This window comes from Zea mays, chromosome 3 (assembly GCF_902167145.1).
Source record: "Zea mays cultivar B73 chromosome 3, Zm-B73-REFERENCE-NAM-5.0, whole genome shotgun sequence".
Lineage (NCBI taxonomy): Eukaryota > Viridiplantae > Streptophyta > Magnoliopsida > Poales > Poaceae > Zea > Zea mays.
The window spans coordinates 207,205,870-207,218,664 of record NC_050098.1 but is presented as its reverse complement, the minus strand read 5'-3'; the positions used below and the strand labels follow the sequence as shown (position 1 = coordinate 207,218,664).

General features: G+C 45.0%; 2 protein-coding genes across 3 annotated transcripts; both read right to left on the bottom strand.

The window, feature by feature from the left end:
- Nucleotides 1-3,107: 3,107 nt before the first annotated feature.
- On the bottom strand, nucleotides 3,108-5,073 carry LOC100274019 (Protein MARD1). Of its 2 annotated transcripts, NM_001320110.1 has the most exons (3): nucleotides 4,916-5,073; nucleotides 3,637-4,376; nucleotides 3,133-3,521 (listed from the first exon to the last, which is right to left on the bottom strand). In NM_001320110.1, exons 2-3 carry the CDS (start codon nucleotides 4,299-4,301, stop codon nucleotides 3,422-3,424), a joined length of 765 nt encoding a protein of 254 aa, NP_001307039.1. In that variant the 5' UTR covers nucleotides 4,302-4,376; nucleotides 4,916-5,073; the 3' UTR covers nucleotides 3,133-3,421. The 2 variants fall into 2 exon arrangements, 1 of the variants encoding a protein (NP_001307039.1); XR_002267809.1 differs by lacking the exon at nucleotides 4,916-5,073 and having other exon boundaries at nucleotides 3,108-3,521; nucleotides 3,637-4,909.
- A 4,042-nt stretch (nucleotides 5,074-9,115) lies between these two features.
- LOC109945327 (uncharacterized) lies at nucleotides 9,116-10,775 on the bottom strand. The gene is made up of 2 exons (XM_020551180.3): nucleotides 10,465-10,775; nucleotides 9,116-10,387 (listed from the first exon to the last, which is right to left on the bottom strand). The coding sequence occupies exons 1-2, from the start codon at nucleotides 10,704-10,706 to the stop codon at nucleotides 9,322-9,324; spliced, it is 1,308 nt and encodes a 435-aa protein (XP_020406769.1). The 5' UTR covers nucleotides 10,707-10,775; the 3' UTR covers nucleotides 9,116-9,321.
- Between the last annotated feature and the right edge of the window lie 2,020 nt (nucleotides 10,776-12,795).

Below are 12,795 nucleotides of genomic sequence, written 5' to 3'. Positions count from 1 at the left end.
GTTGGATATGAGAGTGCATCCATAATTAGACACCTTGACCCAATGACCGGAGAATTGCATACGGCCCGATTCGCTGATTGTATTTTTGACGAGGATAATTTCCCATCATTAGGGGGAGGAAAAGAACCTTTGGATGAGAAATGCCGAGAAATTATATGGCAATCCATGGGAATCCCCGCTCATGACCCTCGCACCAAAGAAGCAAATCTAGAAGTTCAAAAGATAATCGATTTGCAAAACTTAGCAAATGAACTGCCTGACATTTTTGTGATTTGAAGAGCGTAGTTAAGTCGCATGTTCCTGCACGGAATGCACCAGAGAGGGTAGAAATACCAAATAAAATTGAAGGTATACCTGATCCTGTTAAGAGGCCTCATAATAAAAGGACAGGAACTCTGGCCTCTCAAACCCCAAGTACTCGGAGACGTCCGAAGAAAAGAGGGCAAGAGGACTTGCCACAGCCGATCACAGAAATGCCCCAAAGCAAGAAGGGGAGCCAGACGAGACCTGGCACCGGGAAGGAACACATGAAGAAAAGCATTCCGGACTTGAACCTTCCCGTAGAAGAAACCGCCAACCCAAACATGTGCGCACACAAAGGCGATGAAAAACTAAAGGAACTCGCTCCCGCAACAAGAAGCAGCAGGGAAACGCAAGAAGAAATGAAAGAAGCATCCCATGATGAATTGGCCATAAACTATGTATTAACTGGAGAATGCATGAACAGAGCAACAACCAACATAGACATATATTTCGCAAAAAAATTGCCTCGATCATTGATCATGACCCGGAACCGACATCTATCGCAGAGTGCAAGAAAAGACCGGATTGGGATAAATGGAAAAAGGCAATTACCGCGGAATTAATTTCTCTAGACAAAAGAGAGGTGTTTGGGCCCGTAAGCCTCACACCATCCCACATACACCCTGTAGGTTATAAGTGGGTATTTGTCCGCAAGAGAAATGAAAATAATGAAATATCAAGGTACAAAGCAAGGCTAGTCGCTCAAGGTTTCGCTCAACGCCCTGGAGTTGATTATGAAGAAACTTACTCTCCAGTCATGGGAGGAATTACCTTTAGATACTTGATCTCATTGGCAGTGAACTTGAATTTAAAAATGAAACTAATGGATGTTGTGACAGCCTACCTCTATGGAAACCTGGATACAGACATCTATATGAAAATACCGGAAGGGATCCCAGTCCCAAATCGAGATGAGAAAAATAGAGCATTATACAGTGTTAAACTTAAGAAATCACTGTATGGATTGAAGCAATCAGGAAGAATGTGGTATAATCGCTTGAGTGACTTCCTAAGCAAGAAAGGCTACATAAACAACGAGGATTGCCCATGTGTATTTATACAGCGATCCCCAAATGGATTCTGTATTATATCAGCATATGTTGATGACTTGAACATCATAGGAACACATAAAGAAATTGAAGAGGCAAGCTCATACTTGAAGTCTGAATTTGAGATGAAAGATTTGGGTAAAACCAAATTTTGTTTAGGCCTCCAGCTTAAACATTTTGAAGGTGGCATATTAATCCACCAATCAACTTACACTCAAAAAGTATTAGAAAGATTTGGTCTTGAGAAGGCATATCCTGCCAAAACCCCTATGATTGGAAGGTCATTACAGGTAGACCAAGACCCATACAGACCTAGGGAAGAGGGGGAGGAAGTTCTTGGAGCTGAATATCCGTACCTAAGCGCAATAGGAGCGTTGATGTATCTGGCAAATAGCACAAGACCAGATATTGCATTTGCTGTGAACTTACTAGCAAGATACAGTGCGGAACCCACCAAAAGGCATTGGAAAGGGATCAAGGACATCTTCCGTTACCTACAAGGAAGCAAGGATCTTGGTTTGTTTTATCGAAAAAATCAAGATCTAAATTTTATCGGGTACGCTGATGCTGGATACCTGTCTGATCCACATTCAGGCAAATCTCAAACTGGATATGTATTTCTTTGTGGAGGAACTGCAATTTCATGGAAGTCGTCAAAATAGACTTTGGTATCGACTTCAACGAACCACTCATAAATTATTGCATTATATGAAGCCTCGCGTGAATGTGCATGGCTTCGAAGAATGATCAACCATATCCAATCTGCATGTGGGTTGAATATTGAGCAAACACCCACAATCATTTATGAAGATAATGCAGCTTGTGTCGCACAAGTTCAAATGGGCTATGTGAAAAGTAATCTTACGAAGCATATAAACCCTAAATTCTTCTATGCACATGAGCTGCATAAGATGAATGAGATTAAAATATTGCACACTAAGTCATGTGAAAATCTCGCAGATATGTTCACAAAGTCACTCCCTGCGTCATCTTTTGAAAGATGCGTCCGAGGACTTGGAATGATGAGACTTAGAGAATTGCAGATCTCAGGGGGAGAAACTTCACACACACCCAAATAATCTTAAACGTAAATTTTAAGTACCCAAATAATCTAGAAGATTAAATTGTTATATTGGGTGAATTGTACTCTTTTTCCTTTATGTGAGTTTTCATGAAAGTTTCTCACTAAGGTTTTGATGAGGCAATTCATGCGACACAGCAAGCGTGAGCTATGTACTCTTTCTCCAATTTTTTCCCACTGGGTTTTTATAGAGTTTTGGGATATATGCATCTCGCGGCATTGGGCCAAGGGGGAGTGTTAAGAAACCTTTCTTGGGCCAGGAAGGCCCATGTGGCCCATATGCCTGAAACCCTAGTTTTGTCTATAAATAGAGAGGAGATCCCCATATTATGTAACCCTTGGAGAGCAGCACCATATAGTAACAAAAAATCAGTTCCTCTCTACACTCTTGTTTTCTTTCTCTACACTCTTGTTTTCTTGTGTTCTACTAAGCAGCCCTTGGACTCCACTCGGTTCGAGTGTAGCAAGGGGTTCTTAACAGGAAGGAGCACACCCGACTAGGACTTTTGAATCTGGTAGATGGAGACCTTGAGTTGTAATTTAAGGGACCTTGCTGACGGAGTGCAGTAAAGCAGCAGGCATGATGATGAGAAATCGTATCGTAAAACGAGCGCTACGAGCCTACGACGAACATAGGAGTAAAATGTAAAAGATAAACAAGGGAAAAAAATGGAGAACAAAAAGGCATAAACTGGCCTTAAACAAAACAGTAGTAATATATTGATGGCGAAGAGCTACTAATCTGACAGTAGCCAAAATGGAGCTCAACAAACCACGGAAATTGGCTGGCTCGGCCGTTGCACTGGTTGGCCAAACCGGGACACGACACGACCTCTCCTTACCGAAAAACTTGAACGAGAGGCAATTTCCTTTGTCCTTCCCCCACTCACTCTCCCAGCCAAGTAGTCCCCAAGTTGAAGGCAGAAGCAAAATATTGCGGGCAAATATTACACTCTCTACTTTTGCCACGGCAGCTAACAAATCTTGATCAAAGATTTCGAGCAGGATCCAGAATCATGAGCTCCTCCTCCGCCGCCTCCTCGATGAACCCGTTCCTGCACTCGTCGCTGCAGAAGGCCTTCTCGCCCCTGCACCCCACCACAAGACGTTCCGTCAAAAATCAAGAACCGAACAGCGTTGGAACATGTCTCACTCACATGACACATCACACGCATTTGATGGAAACCAGCAGAGCTCACTCACAGGTAGATGAAGATGTCCCGGTCCTCCAGCAGCCTCTTCATGCAGCAGCAGCAACGGCCGGACGCGACGACTCTAGCGGGTGCCGCCGGCGACGAAGACGAAGACGCGCGCGGCTGCCGGTCGCTCAATGCCAACGGCTCGATGATGAAAACCACCTTCCTGCAGCCACCACCTACGTCGCCCCTGCGCACCTCCACCGTCTCGCCGGCGAGGATGTGCGTGGTCCTCGGGTCGGCCCCGCGCGAGATGACGCAAGTGTACTCCTCGCAGTCGGCGTACTCGCTCGCCTGTTTGCCCAGGGTTGCGGCGACGACGCCGGCCGACGAGGAGGCAGCAGCAGCAGCCTCCTTCCCGCACGCCGCCTTGGGCAGCGCCCGCTCGAGGAACGGCTTGATGGAGTCGACGAACGAGCTCCTGCCCCCTGAGTGCAGGGAACCGGTCCCGTCGGCGGTGAGGGCGTCGGCGAGGCCGAGGCAGGCCCTCGGCGGGCTGCACCTGATGACGTGCTTCAGGTCCAGCGGGGAGGTCGGGCTCCAGACCGAGTCCTCCGGGTCCACGGCATTGCTCGCTCCGCCCTTGCCGCTCAGCCTCACGAAGAGGCCCGGGACCCTGAAGAAGCCGACGGCCGCGGGGACGGTGCTCCGGTGGCCACTGGACTCCACCATGGCTTGGCCTTGGCTCGGCCGGCTGGCGGTTGCCGTTCTCCCAAGCGCCCAGGAGGACGAGATAGCGAGATGCCCCTGAATTGAAAATGGTCATCACGTTTATTGGCTGGTTTAGGTCTTTAGGAATAGGATGGATCGATTCGTATACAAACAGAAACGTAAAAACGTGATTCTGTTGCATGTCCAAAGAGCAAGACGAAATCACCAGAAGGAACACACACAAGTACACAACACATTATGTGCAGAAAAAAAAAGAGGAACACCCGCTCGAAGCTCTTCGCATTAAGTGCAGAAACACCATGGCACAGTTGAGAACGAACAGGTCGCCTCAATGAGAAGAGCTTGGAACGCAGTAATCAAACTCATATCTGATATCTCCACCAGAGGAATGGCGGCATTACCGCCCAGCCAAAAACTATATATATGAGAGCGACAAATCGATCGCCTACACAAGTCTCGCTAATCCACAACAGAAGCAGTCCAGTCCCCAGGTCCAGCCGCCCAGACATGAACTACCCGAGAACGCAGGCCCAGCGCAAGCAGCCCCCGTACAAGTAAGGAAGCACACAAGCAATCTGTGTGGAAGTGGAAGACGAGGATGAGCAGCGGCGTACCTCGTCGACCGGGCGGATCGCGCGTGGTTCTCGGCGAGGCGTCACGGGTGTAGGCGGGCGCGCGGCGGGTCTGTTGGTTGGTCCTGGCCCGGGCCACGGGGGGCTGCTGCTTAAGGTTAAGGAGAGGGCCAAGCGTTATTAGAACTGGAGAAGAAGGCTTCCGCGGCACACCTGCTTCTCGGCTTCTCGCTCAAGATTTGCTTCGGCCGGTGGGGCCGCTTGTCGCTTCCCAAGTCTGTCTGTCTGGTGGGGTTTCGTGCGTGGTGGTGCTGTCAATGTGGGGTCTGCGCGGTGGGAGGGGGACGCGTTGCATTTGCATTGCATGGAGGGGCAACGGGCGAGTGCGCTGGCGTCTTCAGACTGTGTTCACCGCATCCCTCTTCCCTCCCCCTCCCCTATTACTGTAGCTCCTATAGGGGCTACAGTGCACCGCTACCCCCTTCACCGCATCCCTCTTCCTCCTCCTCTCCCCTCCCGTTTCCTTCTCTCTCCCGCTAAATGGATGGAGACGCTACCGCGCTCGCCTCCCCCTCGGCCGGTAGCTTCCCAGAGAAGCGCGCGCGATCGGAATCCTCCGTCGAGCGACCTCCAGGCGATTCAACCGCGACCGCAACGCCGCCGGAGAAGGTACTCGTGGTTCCGCGCACGGCACCGAATCCTTCGTATTGGTCGGCCCGGCGAGCATCAGAGGAAGTTGTGGCCGCGGATCCGTCGGCTTGCTTCGTGGAGCGGCCACCCCGCCGATCCGTGCGAAGGCGCCGCCGCCGGTCGTCTCTATCCGCCGGTGCTGCGTCTGCTGGGAGGAGGTCAACGGGAGTTCGTCGATTCGCCGAGAGATCTACGCTCACCCGATCTGCGTCATTTGAGCTTCAAGGTCCAAGGTACGTGTCCCCTGCTCCATGTTCTACATCTCCGATTCAATCCGTGTCCCAAATCAACCTGATTTCGATTAACCCTAGGGTTTACTTGTACTTCAGTTGTTTACATAGATCCATTTAATTGTTCATGGCCAACTTGCACAAATAGGGTTTACTGTGTACTCCGAATCGCCTAAAATGGTGAACTGATCCAACGTGTATACACCATGAATAATCTTGTATGGTTTTCATATTCGTCATCGTGTACTGGTCATTTAAGTGTATCCACCAACGTGTAAGAGGTCAATTATGTTGCTGTCATGGTGTTTGTATGTTGATTGCTGAATGTTGCTCGTACTGAAATTAATGTTCTTGTTGCTATGCGAACATCTAAGTACCATTTACCGTAGACTTCCCCAAGGCATCCCCTTTTGCTGCATATCACTTTTTTGTAATTTTCTTAGTACCTCTGTGTATGGTTTGTAGTCAGGTGTCATACAATTTTGGTTGCATGACTAAGCATTGCATGGAACTGACCATACCTTTACTTATTATGCAGCTTGACATATTTAATTTCCTTATTTTGACGTCCACTTCAACTAACTGAGGTTCTAAATCCTTTATTCGCTTACGTTCTTTGTTTTTATGAATCTGCTTAAGTGTACTGTCCATGTATGTTGTCTGTGCTTCCATGTTTGTTATGCAAGTTTGTTTTTTGTAAGCAAGTACCAAATGGACCAAGCCAGGGATAGTCTGCTTATGAACACCACTTAGTTAACATACAACCCCTTTGTTTGTTACATCACTAAGCATTGCATGCAACTAACTGAGGTTCTAAATCCTTTTTCGCTTCCATGTTTGTTATGCAGCTTCAAATATTTATTTAATTTACACTGCATAGACATTGCAACCAACAATTGTTGGTAAATTGCAACAACATTTTAGTTTATAACTTTGCCACATTTGTTTATTGCATTCGTACCAACATTTGTTTCCTAACTGACATTAACACTTCAAGTTACCCAAATAGTAACGGTACTGCCCCTAATTTTTTCATCTATGCACCTTGTCTAGCCAAGGAGGAACTGCTTGACGATTGAAATCAACATGAGCAGCCATGATGCCAAACTGCTGCAAAACTTGGTCCTGAATCTTGCATCCTCAGTGGAAAGTCGTGCAGTCAATATTAGGACCTTTTTAGAAGAGGCTTTCCGTCATTTGGGTGACGAGCATTACCTTCTGAATGCTCTACTTGCTATTGGAAAAGAGGTAGACCTGATGGAGCAGGATGCAATTGAGAGCAAAGCAAGGTCTGACCCAGAGAAGGATAGGATGGAGGAACAAATTAACCTTGCTCAGGATGCCAAGCCCGTGCCCAGACAAATAACTTTCACCCCCCCATCCTCACCAGAATTGTATGACGCCAGTGACAATGACTCCTACGACTCCGACAGGTCCACTAGGTATAGCATTTGGAACCTGTAATAATGGTACGTAGAACCTGGTCGTCGTAGTACTAATGCATCCAAATAAAGTAGGAACTTGTGTGGTATCTGTTTGATGCATGCGTAACCGATGTACGTATGGTTGAAGCTTATCTTACTTATGTACGAACCTGTTGTGGGATGCTTTATCCTTTTGTAGTCAACTTATTTCCAATGCTTCATCCTGTTGTTCGTATTGTCTCAAGCTGATTTGCAATGCTTTGAAGTGTGACTTTTACAGTTCAAGTTTGTTATGTGTTGTCCAACTTAATGTATTTATGTATTTCATTCCAGAATGGCTGACAACAACTCAAACAATCCTTATCGACCACCTGCTGCCAGCCCCAATACAGGTAACCAAATTTTCCCCCCACCCATGTGGGATCCTCAGATGTGGCAGCCCCAAGGGTTCGACCCAACACAGGCTTCAACATTTACTAATCCTTCAAATTGCCATATGACAAATCCTACCTGGTCCCAGGGCCCTAATGACCCATCTGGATATACCTTTCGTACACCATGGAACCCATATTTTGGTATGACAACTCCTGGGGGTCCTCCTACACAAACAGGTTTCAGTCAACCACAATTGGTACCACCCATTCCATGTCCACCGGTGCCCACCCATGTTACCCACCAGACTGACCCTATACCCTTTGAATCCGAAGCAGAACACAACATCCAGGAAGTTAACAGCCCTAGCAAGCCGTCAGATACACCAGGGACATTTAGGAGGACGAAGGAACAGAACTTCAAACCTGATGAAGACCTGTTGCTTTGCAAAACATGGTTAGAGATTAGTAGTGACCCAGTGATTAGCACAGGGCAGAGGAAGGAGGGTTTGTGGGCTAGAATAGAGAAAAGGTACAATGACCTTAGAGGTGAGTTTCCATTGAGACTTAATAGGGCTCTCAGCAGCAGGTGGGAAAAAATAAGAGCTGAAACAGGGAAATTTGCCGGATTCTACGCAAGAGTCCTCAGGGAAAACCAAAGTGGCCTTACAGATAACGACAAGGTACATTTATATTCAGTTGTGAAACTAAATGTATGGTCATGGTACATGTGAACGTAATGTTATTTGTGCACTGACAAGTGGTAATACATCTTTTGTAGACTTCGAAAGCTGCATCTTTGTATGCAACATCACAGAAAAAGCCATTCCATTTCATGCACTGCTGGACTCGCCTGAAAAACGAACCCAAATGGGATGCCATGGTTCATGGCAGCCCCTGGAGAGGCAATGCGGGGACCGAGCCAGTACGTAGTCTTACACCTACAGGTTCTGTTAATGAAGTACACACTGATGAAGGTGGTTCAAAAGGCAAGAGACCATTAGGACGTGACTCAACGAAAGCATCAAGGAAGAAGTCAATGTCCAGTGCATCCCAATCTACTGACTACCTGTCAAAAATCCATGACATTCAGATAGCAAGATTGAAGCAAAGTGAAGAAAAATCAGAGCTGAAACAACAGAACATTGAGTTCATGAAGGAAGTTGAACTGAAGAAGTTGGAGGTTCAGTCCAAGGAAATAGAAGTGCAGGAAAAAAAATTGAAGATGGAAGATAGGAAGCAAAAGGTTGAAGAGCTCAACAAACTTTTTGCCATGGATATGGATGCTTTACCAGAAGAGATGAGAGCTGTATACACGGCGATGAAGCAAGGTTTAATGGAATATTTCATCAACAATCCTGTGTGACGAGTAATACTGTATTTGATAAGGTGTTTGTCACCTTTGTATCGGCGACCCGTGCTCCTCTGTGTTTGGACATGTCTATTTTAGACTGGTTGAACAATTCGTTAGTTGTTTGAGTTAATCAGCTTGGTTTTTGAACATTGTTTAATTTGACATTATTGATATTGATAATAAGGATTATGATACATTACTTGAGGTTAGCAACCATATTCAAACTTATTTGTACCAGAGCCATTACACTTACAAGGAACCATGACTTCTGAACTACGGACATACAAAGCACATACGACTACTAATCCTGGTACACATCATTTAGTTCATAATTAAAAGTAAACAACATTGGTGTAGCACATAATTCGGAAAAAATGCATCAACCCATGGCGCCTCGACGAGCCCAGAGGTGTTCTATGAGGTCGTGCTGTAAAGACAAGTATGTTGCCTGACAAGTGATGTCCAGGTCCGGATCGTTGGGTAACTCGGAGCGGATATGATTGTTCAGCCACTCGTTGCGGCCCTCACCAGTATTGTTGCACGGTTCAGGGGGCCCTGAGGGGCCAATGAAGTCGACATTAACTACACCATCTCCTTCGTCCTCGACAATCATGTTGTGCATAATAATGCAAGCAGTCATCATCTCAGCGAGGTGATTACGATCCCAACCATAAGCAGGTCCACGTAGAACAGCCCACCTTGCCTGCAAAACTCCAAAAGCTCGCTCAATGTCTTTTCGACAACTCTCTTGCTTGGTTGTAAAGTGAACCTTTTTCTCCTCAAATGCGTGGCGAATAGCTTTTACAAAGGTAGGCCAATTTGGATATATGCCATCTGCTAAGTAGTATCCGAAATTGTAAGTAGTCCCATTAATAGTGAAGTGCACTGGTGGCATCGTCCCATTACGTAACGGATCAAACACAGGTGACCGATGAAGCACGTTGAGATCATTGTTGGTACCAGGCATTCCAAAGAAGGCATGCCAAATCCACAAATCGTACCCAGCGACTGCCTCTAGTATCATTGTTGGCCTAGAATTGCGCCCACAAAACTGTCCACGCCATGCAGTAGGACAGTTGCGCCATTCCCAATGCATACAATCGATAGAGCCTAGCATACCAGGAAACCCCCTGTCGGCGTTTACACGTAGTATGCGAGCAATGTCGTCGTGGTTAGGGATACGAAGGTATCGTTCGCTAAAGGAAGATATGATTGCGCGACAAAAACGGATAAGGCAGTCCCTAGCGGTAGTCTGTCCAATCTGTATGTACTCATCTACCGCATCGGTTGGTAACCCGTACGCAAGGATACGCAATGCAGCACATACTTTTTGCAATGGACCAAGCCCTGCTAAACCTGTTGCATCACAACGAATAGTGAAGTATTCGTCTTCTCGCTGAACGGCACGAAGGATACGTAGGAACAAAGGACGATGCATCCGAAACCTATAAACGAAAATAAAGCAAAAAATTAACAAAACAAACCTCGAAATGAAAGTTTAATCATAACTTACGAAATGTACCTTCGACGAAAGACATGTGATGGATACACAGGATTAGGTCCGAAGTAGTGATGTTTGATGAGATTTTCTCCAGCAGCGTGGTCCCTATGGATAACTCGGCGAGGCAATGAGGAGCGCCTACGGCGAGTGCTCGTGGCTCCTTGCACAAGGTGGTCAACATGCTGGGCAAGCAACAAGGTATCGATCTCATCGTCGGAATCGTCGGATGACGAGGACAACACAAGGCTTTTCAATGACTCCATGACGACCTAAACTTTGAGTACGTACTACGGTCTTTTGATGGAATGACGGATGATGCAGAAGAGGTGAGTGTGTAGATGAGTGGAGCATGTCCCCAGGGTACCTTATTTATAGGTGCCTTAGGTGTGTGAAGGAAGCCAGGCGGTCGTGGCTTCGGGTAGAAGGCAGTCGTGTCGTGCAAGCCACTCGTGTCGTGTACTAGAAGAATGACAATTTGAATTTATAAAAATACATAAAATTGTACCGTATTTATACTTAAGTATTAATAGTAATTATGAAGTGTGCTAATTACAGGTGGACCAAAATTCGCCCGTGTACTATGCAAAGAATATATAAAATTAATTGTAATATTTGATGGTAGTTGAGTTAGTTGATGAGGAAAGTATATAATATTGGTGTGGTGGGGTATAGAGGATTGTTATAGGGGGAACCGCTGTAGAGCGTGGAGATATAGGGGGAGAGAGATTGCTGACGTGGCACGTGAGTGGGATATAGGGGGAGAAATTTAGGGGGAACCGCTGAAGACAGTCTCACGTCTCACCACCTCTTCACTCTGGGACCTCTGCTTCTCTCTCTCTCTTTCTATCGTTTCTTCGTTTCTTGGCGCACAATCTCGAATCTCCTCTCTGGCTCTCTGCTCACGGCAGGGATTTTGTTCCATTCGAAGTTTTAAAAAGTCAAAGGGGCATGAGCTGGTAATTAAACACTCAACTACATCAAATATTTAAATATTAAATATAGTCTAATTATAATATTAATTACATAGATAAGAAGTAAAAAGATAAGACAAATTTATTAAACTTGAATACTTGATTAACCATATATTTAATACTTATATTTACTATTTAAATATTTGATGTGACATGAATGGGGAATTAAACACCCCAGCGAGTCGTTTTTGAACGGAAGATAAAAAAAAAGCAGTAAAACGCTCTAGCATCCAAAAGTTCTGACCCGCTGATTGGAAATCAGCAGCTAATTTTTTTTTTTTGGCCACACACGAAAATTCAAGCGCTAGATTGAATTTTTTTCAGCCGCATTGTGTTAGAAGAAAAATCTCTAGGTTCTACCGACAAACTATGGTGTACACTTATTTTGATGTAATTTTTAGATACAATGGTCGTGATAAAAAAAAGTCCAAGTGCAAGGAAGGAACATTTCACTCAATTCTTGCAAACGCTTTTAATCTACACGTGAATTGTGAAGCTCCGCTAAAACACCTTCGGAGCTTTTCTACAACACGGCCACAAAATTCGGATGCAGGAGAAGTGTATTATTATTATTATTATTATTATTATTATTATTATTATTATTATTATTATTATTATTATTATTATTATTATTATTATTATTATTATTATTATTATTATTTGACTGGGTACATATAACAAAACTGAGGTCATACCATGGTGGTTTAGCCTAATCACCATCATGCGCTACGACGATTGATCCAATAATTCCAGGGAGATGACCCAGCCAGAAACGCGTCATCATCATGTCATGTGCTTCACAAGTTTATTACGCAAAGAAATGTTATTAGCTATGTATATATTTTTACAATAAATATATTTGGATCCGTTTCATAACAATAGTTGTTTTAGATCTAAATTTTTATGTATATATTCGTATGGATGATAATAAGTCTAGAAGCGTATATATAGAATACATATATTATGAATTTTCTAAAAAGGTAAAATGCATTTTGATTTGGGACTGAGGTAGTATTGTTTACTAAAAGTCGTGAACCACTTTAATAACACATTATCTATAGTTATTTTTTTTTAAGTGAGTAACGGTAACGGTGTCCTCGCATTTGGAGCGACCCTCTTTTCTTATCAACAAAGAGGGGGAAATGGTTGAATAAGGCTGTGCGCAGCGGTAAACGCTAGCCACCCCTTCTCCTTGCATGTCGGCTGTAGGAAGGCACCCCACGGTCGCAGCGGTGTTCCTACAGCGCCTCTTACGCGTCGGCACCCTTCTCTCTTCCCTTAGATCTAGCGTGTCACTGTTCATCACCCTAAACACTGTGTTGTGGGTCCACGAGTAATTGTTAGTAGATAAAAAATTGATAGTTGATATAGAAAATGATAT